The sequence below is a fragment of the Somniosus microcephalus genome, chromosome 15 (assembly GCF_052327205.1).
Source record: "Somniosus microcephalus isolate GS21.2 chromosome 15, FLI_Smic_1.0, whole genome shotgun sequence".
NCBI classification, from domain to species: Eukaryota; Metazoa; Chordata; class Chondrichthyes; order Squaliformes; family Somniosidae; genus Somniosus; species Somniosus microcephalus.
Window position 1 is genome coordinate 58,171,735 of NC_141001.1, and position 18,275 is coordinate 58,190,009.

The 18,275-nt window shown below is 43.4% G+C and overlaps 1 protein-coding gene across 4 annotated transcripts in view; it reads left to right on the forward strand.

Annotated features, from left to right (window-relative positions):
* Positions 1 to 18,275, forward strand: part of pik3c2a (phosphatidylinositol-4-phosphate 3-kinase, catalytic subunit type 2 alpha) — a 144,532-nt gene that overhangs the window by 120,516 nt on the left and 5,741 nt on the right. For all 4 annotated transcript variants that reach the window (XR_015080987.1, XM_086007855.1, XM_086007857.1 and 1 more), the window contains exons 24-31: positions 823 to 992; positions 1,828 to 1,984; positions 2,977 to 3,086; positions 5,187 to 5,394; positions 12,149 to 12,273; positions 12,365 to 12,482; positions 15,452 to 15,533; positions 17,744 to 17,853. Coding sequence is in view for 3 of the 4 variants with exons in the window: in XM_086007855.1 (XP_085863981.1) it covers positions 823 to 992; positions 1,828 to 1,984; positions 2,977 to 3,086; positions 5,187 to 5,394; positions 12,149 to 12,273; positions 12,365 to 12,482; positions 15,452 to 15,533; positions 17,744 to 17,853 (1,080 nt within the window). In the remaining variant the exon portion in view is untranslated. The remainder of the gene's footprint in view (positions 1 to 822; positions 993 to 1,827; positions 1,985 to 2,976; positions 3,087 to 5,186; positions 5,395 to 12,148; positions 12,274 to 12,364; positions 12,483 to 15,451; positions 15,534 to 17,743; positions 17,854 to 18,275) is intronic.

An 18,275-nucleotide genomic window follows, 5' to 3' on the forward strand; every position in this document is an offset into this window, starting at 1 on the left:
ATTTCCACCTGGCGTTATTTTTTCATTTTTGTGTAGTGCTCAACATATCTCTCGGAAATGTTGTTTCATATACAATTAATTACTTCCAAACCTAGTGATTTATGTAGGTGTAGGCAAAGGCAGCAGCCATTTTGTATCATGGCAAATTCCCCAAGCAGCAATGAGGTGAATAACCTGTTAATCTGTCTCTGATGGTGTTGGTTGAAGGAAAACTTCTGCTATTGTTTGGATAGTGCCATGAGATCTTTGACAGATGATACCTCTGTTTAGCCTCTGATCTGCAGCACAGCACTTCTGTCAATGCAGCGCTCAGTTATGGAGCAATGTTTAGCCTTCTTTTGACTTCAGTTGAACACACCCAAGTTGGGTAGAGTTATCTGCCAGATGGCAGAGTGGCGTTCTTTCTATTCTGTCCCAGCAATGTGCCTTAATTCTTCTACTGTACCATTATTGCCCCAAGCAGAAATTGTGAGTGGCTGCTGAGTGAGATGGCATGTCTGTGCTGACTTATGATCACTTTATATTGTGTTTCCAAAACCACGAGGAGCAGGCTTGAGACTGCTGCAAGCATTTCATGTAAAACCCTGATAACTGGCAGGGAATAAAACGTTCACAGTGTGGGCAAGAGTGGAATGAGTTCTGGCCTTGCCTCGCAACACCACCCAGATCTGTAAGCATTGTTACCATGATGATGTGTGCCTCACTGCATAGTCAGCTATTGTGTTGTGAAGACCTGAACTACAATTTAAAATTTGTGAATTATTCAGTACATGTGCTTGCATAATTCTACAAATTAACTTTCTTAAACCAATGACTCTACAGGCATCTGAAAACTTCATCTATTCATGTGCGGGATGCTGTGTAGCTACCTACGTGCTGGGGATATGTGATCGTCACAATGACAACATCATGCTCAGATCAACTGGCCACATGTTCCATATAGATTTTGGGAAGTTTCTTGGACATGCACAGATGTTTGGAAGTTTTAAAAGGTGAATTTTTTTCAAAATTTTAATCTTAAAAATATATTTTCCAGCTCAGACTTTTGTTAGTTGTTTTACAAAGACCATGAGTATCTGTGAAGGGATTAAAAACTAAAATGAGACTTGAGCAGAAGCCATTGCGCCACAGAATGCATTTACTCTTTAAAGAAGCTTTGCTATCCTCAGTTTTTAGTTTATTCTGAAAATGTAATCTGTTTCTAGCAATCCCCATTGTAACTATATTTCCACTAAAATCTTTTGCATAGTGAGAAAAACCAATGAATAAGCACAAGTTGCAGTTTGTAAGATTGGATTAAGTTTTGCACCCTCTGGAGGTCAAATAAATAAAGTACAGGCCCTTTTGTTGAAGGTTTAGTATTGGTTATTTTCTCTTTTTTAACAGTAAGGGATGTTGGGGATGAAGAATTTATCTATTTCAGGCACCCAGTGCCACCATCAAGCACTACTTGGTCTGGTATCAAGCTGCAGTTGTGGCTCATTGAGAGTGCACATTGTGATGCAGATGAGTAAGGTCTGTGGCTCAATCTGTGGTTTGGGCTGAGTTAGCTAAAGTCAGCTGGGACACTGGATAGAGTTGGTACAATTCATTTTGTTGACATCTGATAGAGGGCGGGCGGGGGGGGTGGGAGAACAAATCAGCCCGGGTTCCCACTCCTGATCAACAGCCAGTGATTATTGCTAGAGTGCACTTGTGTGAATATTTAAGGTAAGATCTGGCTTGGCGATTTTCGCTGTCGGTATATTCAGTGGGACAGTGTTGCACAAAAATACAAAGTTGTAATATTTTGAGAGTGGGGACACATTCTTCTCTTCTTTCCTTCAGAGATCGAGCTCCATTTGTGCTGACCTCCGACATGGCTTATGTGATTAACGGTGGGGAGAAGCCAACCAGCCGCTTTCAGTTGTTTGTAGACTTGTGCTGTCAGTCGTACAATCTCATCCGCAAGCATGCCAACCACTTCCTGAATCTCCTGTCACTGGTAACGCATACTTTGAATGGTTGTCCTTCATTAACTCTGCAAGTGCTGCCCAAGAAATTAGTGAAATAGAGCAGCTAGCTTAAGTTCAGCAATTAAAACAAAATACTGGAGAAGCACAGCAGATCTGTCCGTGTCTGAAAAGAGAACAGACTGGTTCTTGTTTTGGGTGTAGGCTCTACATCAAAACAAAGATAAGCTGGCTCCTTAATGGGATTGAAGAATAAATGAGATGGTTAAAACAATGAGTACGTTGCCTTTTTGACATCTATGGAACCTACAGCCTTGTGGCTCTTAATGCACCTTCTTTTAAAGATCGGTTATCTGAATTCTGTGTTGAGACTTTACTGTAGTACCAGGAAATACTATTACTTCTTGGGCAGTCCCTCAGAACTGAGGATGACTTGCTTCCACACTAAAAATGAGTTCTCCGGTGACTGATGAGTCCAATGCAGAACCTACAGTCTCTGTCACAGGTGGGGCAGACGGTGGTTGAAGGAACGGGTGGGTGGGGTGCTTGGGTTGACGTGCGCTCCTTACGCTGTTTGCGCTTGGCTTCGGCTTGCTCCCGGCTAAGAGACTCTAGGTGTTCAGCGCCTTCCCGGATGCTTCTCCTCCACTTTGTGCGGTCTTGGGCCAGGGATTCCCAGGTGTCGGTGGGAATGTTGCACTTTTTCAAGGAGGCTTTGAGGGTGTCCTTGAAGCGTTTCAAGTGACACCAGGAAATTATACAGTTGAAGGAAAAATGTTTTAAAACTTAAAAACCTGAAAAAATCTACACCTTTTTACCTTTCTGTATTGATCTATAACTACAGTAATTTCTTTTCCTGGTAGTTTGTGTAAGGTTTTGATATGCCTCTATGGTTTCATACCTTTTGCAGACCAACTTCCATGTTGATGTCCTGGTGATTTGTGTTGTGTTCTTTTTACTTTAGTGATAAAGTAGTCAGCATTCCCATTACTGTTTATCATATGTTACTTCTGACCTTTTTCAGATGCTGTCTTCCGGATTACCAGAGCTCACTAATGTGCAGGATCTGAAATATGTCCAAGATGCTCTGCAGCCCCAGACGACTGATGCTGAAGCCACCATCTTTTTCACCAGGTAAAGTCAACTGAAAACGAACTCTCCAAATTAAAGCACAATGAAGCATAACTGACTATATATAAGGAGTTACACACATTGTTGAATACTGAATTCATAAAAGATGGACAGAAATTCAAGCTCCAACTTTTTAAAAACCCAAACAAATCTGCACCTCTTTTTACCTTTATGTAACTATGGTCACTTCTTTTCCTGGTAGTTTGTTTTGTGAGCCCCCGTTGCAATTGGATATGCCTCTGTGGTTTCATACCTTCATTAGACCAGCTTCTGTGTTGATGATCTGGCTGTTTCTCTCTCCACAGATGTTGTCTGACCTGAGAGTTTCCAGCATTTTCTGTTTATATTCCATAACCTCAGTTTGGTCATTAGTGGTCTGGTGTTTTTACAGTCTACTCCTGATAATTCAAAGTCAATTTTTTAACTGCTTAAAAACTTCCAATTTATGCAGTAATTTGAACTAAGTAATGTTATTAACAGCAGTGTGAGAATTTTGATGCTTTTCTATAAAAAAATATAAAGGGGGGAAAACAAGTAAATGATATAATTTGAATGAAGCAACTTCCCATTAAGGAAAACAAAAGCAAAATACTGTGGATGCTGGAAATCTGTAATAATAACTGAAAATGTTGGAAAGCCTCAGCAGGTCAGGCAGCACATGTGGAGAGAGAAACAGTTAATATTTCAGGTTGTTGACCTTTCATCAGAACTGGAAAAAGTTAGAGATGTAACAGGTATTTAAGCAAATACAGAGACAGGGAAAGTGGGGAGGGGAGGAAAGAACAAAAGGGAAGGTCTGTGATAGGTTGGAAGGCAGGAGAGATTAAATGACGAAAGGGATGATGGTGCAAGGCAAAAGGGGATTGGTAATGGGACAAGTAAAGAAACAAAAGATGGGTCTAGAGGAGGTGTAAATGGCAATAGTAGAATTACCAGCAGCTGCTGCCCGAAAAAATGGGGGCAGTAGTTTTGATCTGAAATTATTGAACTCAGTGTTGAGTCCAGAAGGCTGTAAAGTGCCTAATCAAAAGATGAGATGCTGTTCTTCGAGATTCTGTTGAGCTTCATTAGAACAGTCTTCAGAATTCTCATTCCACCTGGACCCCTCCCTCTGGCCTCTTTCCTTCTGGCCTCTTACCCTCTGAGCTGGGGCAGTATGGGTTAATTCTCCCCGTTTAATCACGAGGTTTGGATTTCCATGCAATATCCAAAAAAAACCTCATTTTTGAATAAGAATGAAACTGAAACTTCTGTGTTGAATATGCATCAAATCTGTTTGTCAAAAATAAATTTAAATGGGCTATTTAAGTGTTGTCTGTCCTGCCTTGTAATTGTATATGGCACGTGCGCTCCATTGAGTGGGCCTCAGAGAATCCTGCATTTCCTTCCCCCAATCTCATCACCTGTTCCACTATTGTTGGTGTATGTATCAGCATGTTTCTCTAGCCATGCACGGACTGCTACCATTTGTACTGTGTTTTGTGAGCCCCCGTTGCAATTGGATGGGCCAGTTGTGGGACAGTAAACAGCAGTGAAGTTTAGGGTCAGTGCAATTTTCAATTGATGGGTAGAACTCCTGGAATTGCCCCAGTTTAGACCAGTTGATGCGCAGTTGTATCGACCAAGAAGTGGATTGGATGGGCATTATTTTTTTGAATTAGGGTTGCTATTTGGAGGAGCTCTTGAGGACTTTTTAAGTAATTACAGGCTGCTCTGTTGAGAAGAATGTTGGGAATGGGGTTACTTTTTTTGGAGTTGGTATTGTTACAAATGGAGTTGCAGTCGCCCGGCACCATGGAAGGTGTGGTTGTGGAAAGCTGTCTGGAGTTTGGAGTGGACTTTTTTTGCACGATGTATGTCGATATGATTCCTGCGCCCTGCTCCAATCTTCTTGTGGACGTGGCCGAGAGTAGCAACAATAGTTTGGTCTTGCAAGAGCAACTGGTCTTGGTGCTGCTGCTACCACTACTTTATGTTGGTAGGGGTGAGTTGTGGCGCTCAGCACAAAGTGAATACCTCTGGAATGTAGTAAGCGCTACAGATGTGACCAGCTGTCTCGACTTGAATGCAATATGATAGTTTTTTTTATCTTTTCTACTCCAGGTTGATCGAATCCAGCTTAGGCAGTATGGCTACTAAGTTTAACTTTCTCATTCACAACTTGGCACAGCTACGGTTTTCAGGGTTACCATCTAATGAACAAGCTATCCTTTCATTCTCCCCTAAAACCTATTCTCTAAAACAAGATGGGCGAATCAAAGAAGTGACTGTTTACACATACCAGAAGCGATACAACCCTGACAAATACTATGTAAGTATAAGACGGCTTCTGTAGTGCAATAGATGACCCATAGCTTTCACTTGCCAGTACACCCAGGTGTCCGGTCCAAGCAGTGGGAAACAGCATGCGTGCAGTGAGAGTGTCTAACACACTTAATGTTGTGCTGGTCAAAGTCGCAGTCGTTCCATCTTGGACATTCAGGTGCCGCACGGTTTTTCATTTCTGTGAAACATATAATTTTGTAATCTTGTATCTTAAGGGCAGGTCTAGACTTGAGAGATAGAAGCAAGTTTTGTCATTGGAATTTCCGCACATAGTTTAGAGCATCTGATGTTACACTGCAGGGAGACAGCAGGCGAAGGGAAAGCATTCCTCAGGGAGACAATGGATTGCTCTGGGTTCCACACATCCAAGGCCATTTTAAAGAATGGTTTTTGTAGAGTGTAGTAACAGGTTATTTGTCTGCCATATTGGTCAAGGACCACAGAAGGGAAAACACTTGCGTGTTTATGCATTCAAATGTGCAGCTTAAAAACTGTTGAAACCAAGTGCACTAATACAAGCTGTCAGGCAGGGGAGTAGGGAGACACTGGCAAAAGTACCTGGATACATATAATTGGTTCAGAGGACCAGAGCACTACAGCAAGCTTTCCAGGAAATAGTACTTGTATTCTTTCTCCTGAATTATGTATTGGAACCAACACAAAAGCAGTTGAAAAGTAATTCCTGTTGTTGAAATGATTTGTATCGCTTGAAAAGTCTATATAGGGTGAATAAGAATCTTGAAGTTAATAGTTTTTTTTATTGAAGTTTTTTTCACAGAATAATCCCAATTGACCTAAAGCTGATGCTCATCAAGGTGGTTACTGATGAAGTATTTCTTTGCTTGCTCCCTTTTAGGTTCAGTTCAGAATATTTAAAGGGATATATACTCCAGGATAAAACCCCACATTGACCTTGCCTTCAACTTTGGCAAGAAAATACATCCCATAACTAATTTTGATGAGAAGTTCAAAACATTTCTAAAAACTCAACTCTGAAGTGTCCAGCCTGATCAGGATCCCTACATTTTCCACTTTCGAAGTTGGACATTTAGCCTCTGTTTTCAACATTTCCCCCCCCCCCCCCCCGCCACCCCAACTGCTTGTTTTCATTGAAATAGTGGGGGTGATTGGAGCCATTAAGAAATGTCACCATGTTTCTAAATGTAGTCTCAAGATTATGGTCCTGATGTGGGGGTTGAGCGGGAGCAGGGAGTTTAACTTACGAGTTTAATTTGCAGTGCTGCATTGGCCTATTGATGGATGGGGCCCTACTCTGGAGTATTCCTTCAGCAGTGAACCAGTAAAGACATGCTGTGTATATAATCTCATCAGGTGATAGATTATTTGTATTTTACTGTATTAAAAAGTTTTTTTTAAAACAAACACTGCTACAGATTAAATTATTTACAGAATGCTGCAGATGTTATGTCCTGTAGTTTTAACTGAAAGTGGCTCAAGGAGCTCATGATGTTTTTTTTTAAGTAAATGCATCATGTGGTGTTGTGTTGAGCCACACAAAACAGAAAAGGCTCTGTTTCAACTCTTGATGTGTGCTGACCTGCTAGAGAGGCAGTGAGGGTACTACGACTGAACAGCTAAAGTTTCTCCAGTCTAAGGAATGGAAAGGTTGACATGGACTCTGTAGTGTCCGTGTGTAGATAAAGACACTGAAGACAGGAGTTGGTTCATAGGTATTTACTAAGCGGGGGTGGGGGGGTTCTAAAGGATATACACAATACACAGGCTTATATAGCCCAAGTGGCAATTACCGGCATTACGCACACCTGGGGCTCTTAAAGGCACATACACCACAATTGCTCTTAAAGGCACATACACCACAATTTCTCCCCTTCTAGCTAACTAGTACATCATATTTTAAGTAATTATTAATTACATGTTATATGCAAAATAATATACATTGCTGTATTAATTAATTATAAGTTAGTCTCTCAGGAGGCTTCCTGACTCGGTCCGGATAACGCCTCGGGGGTGTAGTAGTTTCTGGTGGTGTAGGTTCTTCTGGCAAGGCTGATTCGGCTTGAAGGCCAGTATCGGGTTCCAGTATCACCGGATCGGAGGTAGATATGGGTATCTCTACTTCATCGTTAGATGTATAGCGTGGTGGTGTAGGTTGTCCCTTTTCGGATGACTTGATGATTTGGTCAGCATGGTGCCTTATTATGCTTTCTCCGATGTCCACGGTATACATCAGTGGTCCTAGTCGTGTGCAGATAGTTCCAGGCTGCCATTTCTCGGTACGGTAGTCCCGGGCCAAAACCGGTTGGCCTATCTGAAAGGCCCTAGTTGGCCTTTCATTCATGCCCTGAAACTGCCAGTTCTCCACGTCCCTTCGGATGTTGGGCTTGACCAAATCCAGCCGGCATCTTAGGTTTCTATTGTAGAACATCATGGCGGGAGTTTGGTTTGTAACCATACGTGTTGCATTCCTATATGCAAATAAGAAGTTATCCACCTTGTGCTGAAGTTTTATGTCTTCATTACCCATGGCCTTTATGGCCTTCTTAAAGGTCTGGACAAACCTTTCAGCCAATCCATTGGTGGCGGGATGGTATGGGGCGGACGTGTAGTGCTTTACCCCATTGTTCTTTAAGAACTTTCTGAATTCTTCGGACACAAATTGCGGTCCATTATCAGAACATCTCTGTTCTGGCAGCCCATTCCTGGCAAATATGGTCCTTAATACTGTGATGGTTTTTTCCGTGGTGGTGGAGGACATCTTTATTACCTCCGGCCACTTGGAGTGTGCATCAACTGCGATTAAGAACATTGAGTCCATAAATGGACCAGCAAAGTCGATGTGCACCCTTTGCCAGGGAGATGAGGGCCACTCCCATGGATGTAGAGGGGCCTGTGGCGGAGCATTTTGGACCTTCTGGCATCCTAGGCAGCTCTTGGTCATGTCTTCGATGTCTCCATCGATACCTGGCCACCATACAAACGCCCTAGCTAGGTTCTTCATTTTCACTCCACCCAGATGCCCCTCGTGAAGCTCCTTTAGCACTTTATCCTGGAGTTTGGGTGGAATCACCACTCTGGATCCACACATCAAGGTTCCTCGGCACACTGATAGCTGTTCTCTTCTTTGCGAGAATGCTGGCAACAGTGGTTCGCCATGTGCTGGCCATCCCTTCATTGTTAAATCGTAGACCCGTGAGAGAGTAGGGTCATTTCTGGTCTCCCTTTCAATGGCAGAATTTGTCACCGGTAGACATTCTACTATGGTAGAGTGGAATATCTCTACTGGGTCTACTGTAGGTGCCTCTTCTATCGTTGGCAACGGCAGGCGCGATAAACCATCAGCATTCCCATGCTGTTTTGACCCTTTGTATTCAATGTTGTATTGGTGTGCCCCTAGATAAAGGGACCACCTCTGTAGTCTTTGTGCCGTCATAATGGGGACACCTTTCTTAGGGTTGAATATGGAGATGAGGGGTTGATGGTCAGTCAGCAAGGTAAATTTTTGTCCGTGTAGGTAATGGTTGAATTTCTTCACTCCCCATACCAGGCTGAATGCTTCCCTGTCTATCTGGGAATAGTTACGCTCAGCTGAGTTCAATGAGCGTGACGCAAAAGCTATCGGCCGTTCCGAGCCATCAGGGAATCTATGGGACAATACCGCTCCGATGCCGTAAGGGGATGCATCGCACGCCAGTCTGATTGGTAGTGATGGGTTGTAATGAGCCAAAACTTTCTCGGATGTGATTAAGTCTTTACATTTATGGAAGGCACGTTTACAGTCTTCGTTCCATTTCCAAATCACTCCTGTGTGTAGAAGATCATTAAGAGGGTGTAGAATAGTTGATAAGTTCGGTAAAAATTTATGATAGTAATTTATTAATCCCAGGAATGACCTCAATTGTGAAACATTTTCAGGTGCTGGGGCTTTTATAACTGCTTCAATTTTTTCAGGTGACTTATGCAACCCTTCCTTATTAATTATGTGGCCACAATATGATATCTGATTTTGGAAAAATTCGCACTTGGGGCGATTTGCTCGTAGGCCCCGTTCTTTCAGCCTAGTGAGCACCTGCTCCAAATTGGCAAGGTGCTCGTTGTCGTTTTCTCCTGTTATAAGGATGTCGTCTAGGTAGCATTGAGTCCCCGGAATCCCTTGCAGGACTTGCTCCATAGCTCTTTGCCAGATAGCTGGAGCTGATGCTACTCCAAAAACCAGTCGATTGTACTGGTACAGGCCTTTGTGTGTGTTTATTGTGAGATACTTTTAAGAGGTCTCCTCAACCTCCATCTGTAGATATGCCTGTGCCAAGTCAATTTTTGTGAAACGTTTTCCTCCGGATAGTGAGGCGAAAATATCTTCTATCCTCGGAAGAGGATACTGTACCATGTGAAGGACCGGGTTTACAGTCACCTTAAAGTCCCCACAGATGCGAATTTTTCTCTGTTCCTCAGAGTTATTTTTCAATGCTTTTTTCATGACTGGAACGATGGGTGTTGCCCATTCGCTCCAATCTATTTTGGATAATACGCCTGCCTTTTCCAAATTCTCCAGCTCTGCCTCGACTGCCGGACGTATTGCGTATGGCACCGGTCTTGCCTTAAAAAATTTTGGAATTGCTGCATCTTCCACTTTTATTGAGGCGGTGATGCCTTTCAAGGTTCCTAGTTTCTCTTGAAACACTTCTTTGGCGTTGGCCAAGATGTCTTTTAATCGTTCAGGTATGATGTCATCATTGTTTTTTTCCTTACTGGTCACCGTCAGTGCCTGAATGGAGTGCCAGTCTAAACGTATCTTCCTTATCCATTCACGTCCCAACAACGGTGGACCACCATCTTGTAGAATGTATAAATACAACTTTTGTATTTCTTTGCCGTTGTATACCACAGGCACCTTTATTTTTCCTTTGGGGTATACTTTCTGCCCCGTATATGTTTTTAAGATAATGGATGTGTCTTTTAGAGGTATATGCGAAAATAGCCTCTCGTAATCTCGTCGATTTATTACGGTTAGAGCTGATCCTGTATCTAGCTCCATTTTAACTGGAGAGCCTGCTATTATGAGGGTAACCCAAATGGTCTGGTAATCTTCATTGGCAATTACATTATGTAATTTGAGAGAGCTTAGTCTCTTGTTCCCGGAGCCGCTATCGCTCTTCTGGTCTTTGGAGCTACTGTCCGTCATCATTTGTACCTTTCTGTGCTTTTCCTTATTGATTCTTTTCCTGTTAGTGGATTTTTTATTTTCAGATCGGCATACACGTGGAATGTGTCCCATCTTTCCGCATCGCCTGCATGCTTTTTCTTTGAACCAGCAATCCCTCTGGTCATGGTTGGATCTGCCGCAGCGATAACATCTCTCGAAACCCCGTGTCATTTCATGGGTGCCGAAGTCCTGTGGCCTTTGCTGTATCTTTGCCGCTCCTATTGCACTGAAAGCCTTGTCCAGTGTTAAATCCTTTCCAGAAGATACCTTTTTTTGTGTTTCTACACTTAGGGGATCGCAGATGAATTTGTCTTGCAGAGAATCTGCCAGTCCTGCCTCGAATTGGCAGTGTAGGGTATCAACAATCTCCTCAAAATTCTTGTCCATCGGTTCGGCTGGAGTGATTAAGTTGCGTAACAGCTTGTATGTTTCTGCGCCCATTAGATCCAGAAGCACTGAAGCTTTTTTTTCATCTTCTATTCCATTTGCGGTGCAAAACACCTCCACTCTTTCTACATATGTGGTCCAATCCTCTATCTTGTTATCAAAAACATCAATATTGCCAAAGTTAGGCTCTGTTTCGTTAGCAAAAGCATCAATATTGCCAGACTTAGGCATTTCAAAAAAAAAAAATATGCGCTTCCCGCACTTTTTTTTCCCTCTCTGTAGCAACGATATGGCGCTTCCTGCGCTTTCCCGCCGCTGCTACCGATAACAACGCTGTTTTACTGTGGTTTCCGTTTATTCACTGTTGGAGACTCGTTCCCGACGGAGGTCTAAATGCTGACCTGCTTGCCGCGCCGGCCGTCTCCCGAGTGCACCCTCCCAGTCCGTTATTGCTTGCCTCCGATTTCGCTGCCTGCCTCAGCTGTAGAGCCCACCGTTGGAGCCCCAGCCTGACGCCCAGGAAGGATTAGCGCAGTACCTGCCACCAGCTTGGCCAGCTGGTGAAACCACAGTTTCTATTACTTCCTTGAGTCTTCTGGACGCTGGAGGAATCGATGTCCTTGAGGTGCTGCCGAATTGCAGGTAAGTCCGTTTCCACTTCGTCGCCACTGTAGTGTCCGTGTGTAGATAAAGACACTGAAGACAGGAGTTGGTTCATAGGTATTTACTAAGCAAGTCTGGGGGGGGGGGGGGGGGGGGGTTCTAAAGGATACACACAATACACAGGCTTATATAGCCCAAGTGGCAATTACCGGCATTACGCACACCTGGGGCTCTTAAAGGCACATACACCACAATTGCTCTTATAGGCACATACACCACAGACTCGAGGTGCTCTTTGCTTTCTAGTGACTTGCCTGTGGAAGTGCAGTTGTGTGGATGTTGGGCTAAGAGACGATCAGATTTGATTCTGGTGCTGGGTCCTTTTCATGGTTTTATATTATCTCGGTGCACACACAAGGATTGCTATTTGGCTGAGTGCATGTTTACAATCCTAGGAGCTGTATCCAGTATATGTCACTACCTTTAGGAGATGATGGACCAGACAAGAAATTGTGTTGCATAGGTGTTGACCCTGTGAAATCTTTAATGGCTGCCATTTCAACTACAGATATATGTGGTGAGGGTATTACGGGAAGGACAGATCGCTCCAACATTTATCTTCAGAACATTTGATGAATTCCAGGAGCTGCACAACAAACTGGGCATCCTCTTCCCCCTGTGGAAACTTCCAGGGTAGGTTCTTTTAAGAAAGAAATGCTCTTTTTAGTTTATGAAAAACTACTTTTTGTTTATGGTGATTTAGACAATAAGCCTTTTTTTCCAGCTTCCCCAACAAAGTGGTCCTTGGACGAACGCACATTAAGGATGTGGCCTCCAAGCGCAAGGTGGAGCTCAACAATTACGTGCAGTGTCTGATGAATGGCTCAACTGAAGTAGCTGAGGTAAAAATTGCGTGGACTTGGGAACAAAATTAAGACTATTAAGCTCGCAAAGCTTGTCCTGCGTTTGGGCCTGTATACAATAGGCACTCGAACTGTTTTCTTTATCGAACTCAGTTATATACTCAGTTGGTGCGAAGAAATGGTAGGATGTGGGTTCCATCCCACAATTTTGTGCATGACATTGCTGAACCATCTCTGAAATAAGTCAGTCCTGCTGTTCTTGTGTATTTACTGATAGTTGGATGGCTGAGGATGGTGCAATAAACGCAAGATAAACACCCAACATATCGGGGAAGGGGTGGTTAGAAAGAGAAAATCATAACTCTATCCACAATTTAAATTAAACAACTGCATTATTGTAAAATGCTGTCTGTCTGTGTCTGTCTGTCTGTCTCGCGCGCGCCCCCCCTCGTGCGCGCGCGCCCCCCCTCGCGCGCGCGCGCCCCCTCTCTCTCTCTCTCGCGCGCGCGCTCCCTCTCTGCCTCTCTTAATATTCAATTCAAATGCTTTATTGGCATGAAAGTTTACAGGGAACCATATTGCCAAAGCTTACATAACAAAAAGTACAGTTTTCCAACATTCTGTAGGTGTCAAACAATTTTGACCTTCGTTGGGTACATACAATATTAATTTAAACAGTCGTTTAACATCGTTGGGTACATTCAGTATTAATTTTAAACAGTCCTCAGGTTGTGACATGTTGTTACATATTTGGCACCAAGGTATGGTCTGTCTCCTTCTCCCAGGACTAATCTTAATTTTGACAGGTCATCCAATTCTTTGAAATCTGGGGTTGTTTGGCTGAGCTTGTCAAATAATATGTTTCTTGTTTTGTTGAATTTTTCGCATTTTAGGAGGAAGTGCATCTCTGTCTCAACCTCGCCGGCCAGACATTGATCACATATTCTATTCTCTCTAGGCTGCCAGGATTTCTTGTATCTTCCTTTTTCAATTGCCAGTTGGTGGTCGCTTAGTCTGTACCCGGTGAGGGTCTGTCTCTGTTTTGTGTCTCTGATGGTCGAGAGATAGTCTGCCAGTTTATATTCTCTTTTTAGGGCCCGGTAACATTCTAATCTGCTTTGGCTTTTGGTTATTTTGTTCCAATGTTCCAGGTAGGTTTCTTTGCATTGTTTAATGATTTGGTTCACTCGGATTGGTGTTTGGACTGGGACTGGTCAGGGTCCGGCTGAGTAGGAGTACTTAGTTTCAGTAGCAGCTGACTCAGGGGACTCTTTTCTGGGTTTAGCTCTTGGGTCTGGAAGGCTTTAAAATGAAGGGTGTCTGGGGAGATAGATTTGAGGTGATTTAGGAAGTTTAGTGCTCGTTTTTGGATGTTTATTATCAGTGGGTATCTGCCTAGTTCGGCTCTGCATGCATTTGTTGGTGTTTTCCTTTGGGTGCGAAGAATGCTTCGGCAAAATTCTGCATGTAGGGCTTCTATTGTGTGTTTTTCCCATTTAGTGTAACTATGGTGATTGAGCGGGCCCCATGCTTCACTACCGTACAGCGCAATGGGCAGGATTATGCTGTCAAATATTTTGAGCCAGATTTTGATTGGGATTTGGATGTTGTAGAATTTTCTTTTTATTGCATTTTGGGCTTTTGCTTTTAGTGCAGTCACTGCTATGCTGAAGCTCCCTGATGCTGTAATGGTTAGACCAAGGTAAGTGTAGCTCATAGTGTGTCCTATGATGGTATCACTGAGAGTAAACTGGTATTTGTTTTCCTGACACCTGGGCCTTTTTTGAAAAATCATGATGTTGGTTTTCTTTAGATTTACTGTTAGGGCCCAATTTTGGCAGTATTTGTCGAGTAGGTCTAATTGTTGCTGTAATCCCTGTTCTGTGGGAGACAGCAGAACCAGGTCGTCCGCATAGAACAGGGATTTCACTTCTCCATCCAGGAGACAGAGACCCGGTGACTCGCTTTGCTCCAGCATGTCTGCTAATTCATTTATGTATATGTTGAACAGGGTCGGGCTCAAATTGCAGCCCTGCCGGACGCCTCTTCTCTGGGTGAAGAAACCGGTGCGTTTGTCTCCAATTTTGACACCGCATTTATTTTTCAGATACATCGATTTAATAAGGTCATAGACTTTGCCCCCTATTCCACACTGAAGAAGTTTATAATAGAGCCCTTCGTGCCAGATAGAGTCAAAGGCTTTCTTGAAGTCAATGAAACAAGCGAATATTTTCCCATTTTTTGTTTGGTGTATATGTTTTTCAATGAGAGTGTGAAGGGTATAGATATGGTCGGTGGTGCGGTGTTTTGGAAGAAAGCCTATTTGATTTTTTCTAAGGATATTATGTTTGTTAAGAAAATCCAGTAATCTACTATTTAGAATACTGCAGAATAACTTCCCTAGACAACTGTTGACACAGATGCCGCGGTAGTTATTTGGGTCTGATTTGTTTCCACTTTTATATATGGGAGAGATGAGTCCTTGGCACCAGATATCGGGAAAACAGCCTGAACGTAATATGATGTTGAATAACTTGAGTACAGCACCCTGCATCTCAATATTGCTGAACTTGAGCATTTCATTTTTGATGTTGTCTGGACCACAGGCTTTCTTTACGTGGAGAGATTTTGTTTTTGTGGCCAGTTCTTTCCATGTGATTGGGGAGTCTAGAGGGTTTTGGTTGTCTTTAATTGTTGCTTCTAATGTGTGGAGTTTTTCTGTGACATGATGTTGACTTGGGTTTGTTTCGTTTATTGGCCTCTCTCTGCCCCTCTCGCTCTCGCTCCGCCCCGCGCGCGCTCTCGCTCCGCCCCGCGCGTGCTCTCGCTCCGCCCCGCGCGCGCGCTCGCTCCGCCCCGCGCGCGCTCTCGCTCCGCCGCGCTCCGCCCCGCGCACGCGCTCGCTCCGCCCCGCCCCTCTCGCTCGCCCTCTTTCTCTCTCTCTGGAGCTGTGCACTATAAAGTTTTTAGCTGAAATGTAAAAACGGACTTTTCTTTACTGTCCTCAGTGTGATCTCATCTACACCTTTTTCCGCCCACTGGGCCGGGATGAGAAGGCTGAAGGAATTGATGGAATAGTCAAACCCACAGGTAATGCAAAAGTAGGTTTAATTTGCTGACAGGACAAGTGTTTCTTGTTGTTTCTGTTCACTTGTGGTTGTGCCACCTATCAAGATTTGGCAATGCAATGTTTAACAAGTCATAACATCATAACTTGCCTCAACATGCAAATTTGCTGCATTTAAAAAAAAAAAGGGTTGCATACAAATTGCCATCATGTCCCCTAATGTGTTACAACCTGTTAAAACAGTTTCTGATGTATTTAGAAATACCACTTGATATCTTACAGGGCCATGAAAGAATGCAAGTTTGCAAGATTCCCATAACTGAAGCATGACAAAAACACTGTTAAATCGTTGCCGTCCTGGGTAACTCATTAAGGTTGCTGATCAGGCATCATGTGCTGTGGTTTTCTAACCTTATTCTGTACACATCTAGAAATTGCTTCAGGCAGCAGTGTTCTTAGTAACGTGACTGCTTCATAATGGCTTCAGTTCTGAAATTTATGGGCAGCATTATCCGATCTCTTAATACTTTTGCACTAGAGAAGTATCCTCGGAAGTGTCGTTCTTCTGCTGTTGAGCTGCCTTCCCAAGTACAAAAAAATTGGACTTCCAAGGAACCCGCAGCGTGATGGACCTACAAAAATGTAGGTCAATAATTCTGCAGTTGGATTAAGGCCTACTCTTGCATGCAAGATTAAATTGCAAAGTTGGTCTTGGGCATTAACATTCCTGTAACCTTTTGATCCAGATGATTGGTTGATGACAGCATTTTAGACTCTGTTCCACAGAATTTCTGTGAGAATCTCTCATCACTAGGTGCGTGAGCAGCCTGCAAAGGAATCTTGGAATTGACTCTAAATCTCCTGCATTACTCAGTTCATGAACCATCTCCCAGGGCGATTTGTCATCTCTGTTTTTAGGTCTTTGTATGTTGTCAGAAACCTGCAAGTCAATGGAGACTGGGTTGCTCGAAGTAAAGGGGGAGATTGGGGCACAAAGCCCTTATTCTCTAGAGATGGGAACAAAATTGTTCAGGGAAAGTTGTTTTTCTTTTAAACTTAAGGGAGCTATTTAACCTTTGACTTGTTTCTATCTTATTTCAAGGGAAATTCTGGCTGCTTTTCTGTTGTACAACCTAAGAAAGGGAGGCAAAATGGTGGATCCTGAACAGTGGCGATTGCTTCGATAACCTAGGGTTGCCCTAATTGCTCTCATAGCCCAGCGTGGTTTTAAGTCGGCGTCTGAAATCCTGACCCTACTTCTCATTCCCCCTCCTCCCCACTGCACATTCAGGCACTCTTATTTGCAGTGCTCAAGTGGAAAGCATGCTGGCTGTGTGAAGTACTGTACCTGGAAGGCTCCCATCACCCCCGGGAGATTTTCTGCTGTTCAGAAAAGGATAGGGAGGAAGAGGAGGAGAATTGGGAATGAGAGAAAGTATCATGAGGTTTATCCAGGTTTTTTTTTTTAGTTTTTGGGACTTTATCTATTCACTTTTTTTCATAACCTAGATCTTGATTTCCATGCTGAATGAAGGATTGATTTTTAACTTTCAGTACTTCAGCCTAGTCACACTTCACTGCAGCATATACCATTTTTTGAGCAATATTCACCACTTGCTCCTACAGGCAATAGCCCAAGCCTGGGGTGCATTTCACTGAGCACTAATGGTCCTCCAGCACGTCACTGAACTGGCAAAACTCTAAGCCCAAACAGTGAGTGTTAACAACCTATTCGACCTGAGCAGCATTGCTACCCAGTCCTATCCTTGTCCAATAGCGACACAAGCACAATCCAGGACAGGTTACTCGAGTGATCAGGAGCAAGATCCATAGCTGACTTTTTTTCTTTCCTCCTCATACTACTTTTTTCTCTTTTTCTCCCTTCACTTACGCAGGATGCAGACACCATATTTGGCTCTCCTGCCTCCCTAGCTGAGATCAGGTAGCTGAGCACAGGTTAGGGATATAACTTGGAGCTTTCCAAGTCTCTCTGTGGCTCAGCTCGAGTCATTGAGAAAAGCCCCATTAAAATATCTAAGTCAAAGGAGAATTTTGTTCTGAATCAAAACAGAAAATGATCTTTTATTGACAAAAACTTGACCAGCAGATGCTTTTGTTATGCGTCGCCAATCCTGTTTGAAGATGGTCGTGATTCATTGCTTTGATATGTATGTACAGTGGGGTGCCTTTCCCATGTGTAATTTCCATTTCTTTAAAATTTATATCTCCATAGAAATTGTTCCACCAAGTCTCAGCACAGGTCAAGTGGGGGGAGAAGTTAAGCTGTCTATTTCATACAGAAACAGTACACTATTCATCATGGTAATGCACATCAGAGATCTGGTAAGTGACAGTCATGCTCAGAGCTGTGCCCTAGCCTCCCAGCAAGGGCCCCCTCACCTGTTCCCTTGGTACATGTGTTATCCCCGGTGTCCTAGCCAATATTTCTCCCTGAACCAACATAACAAAAACAGATTATCTGGTCATTTTCACATTGCTGTTTCTGGGCGCTTGCTGTGCTCAAATTGGCTGCTGCGTTTCTCACATTACAACAGTGACTCCACTTCAAAAGTACTTCATTGGCTGTAAAGCGCTTTGAGATGTCTGGTGGTCGTGAAAGGCGCTATATAAATGCAAGTCTTTCTTTCACTTTCTGGTGCTCACCCACGCCCTTTCTACTCCTCATGCGTTTCTTTCCTCATACAAACACTCGTGCGCCCTCTCTCCGTTCACTCAACTTGCGTGCACATTGGCGCTCCCTCTTT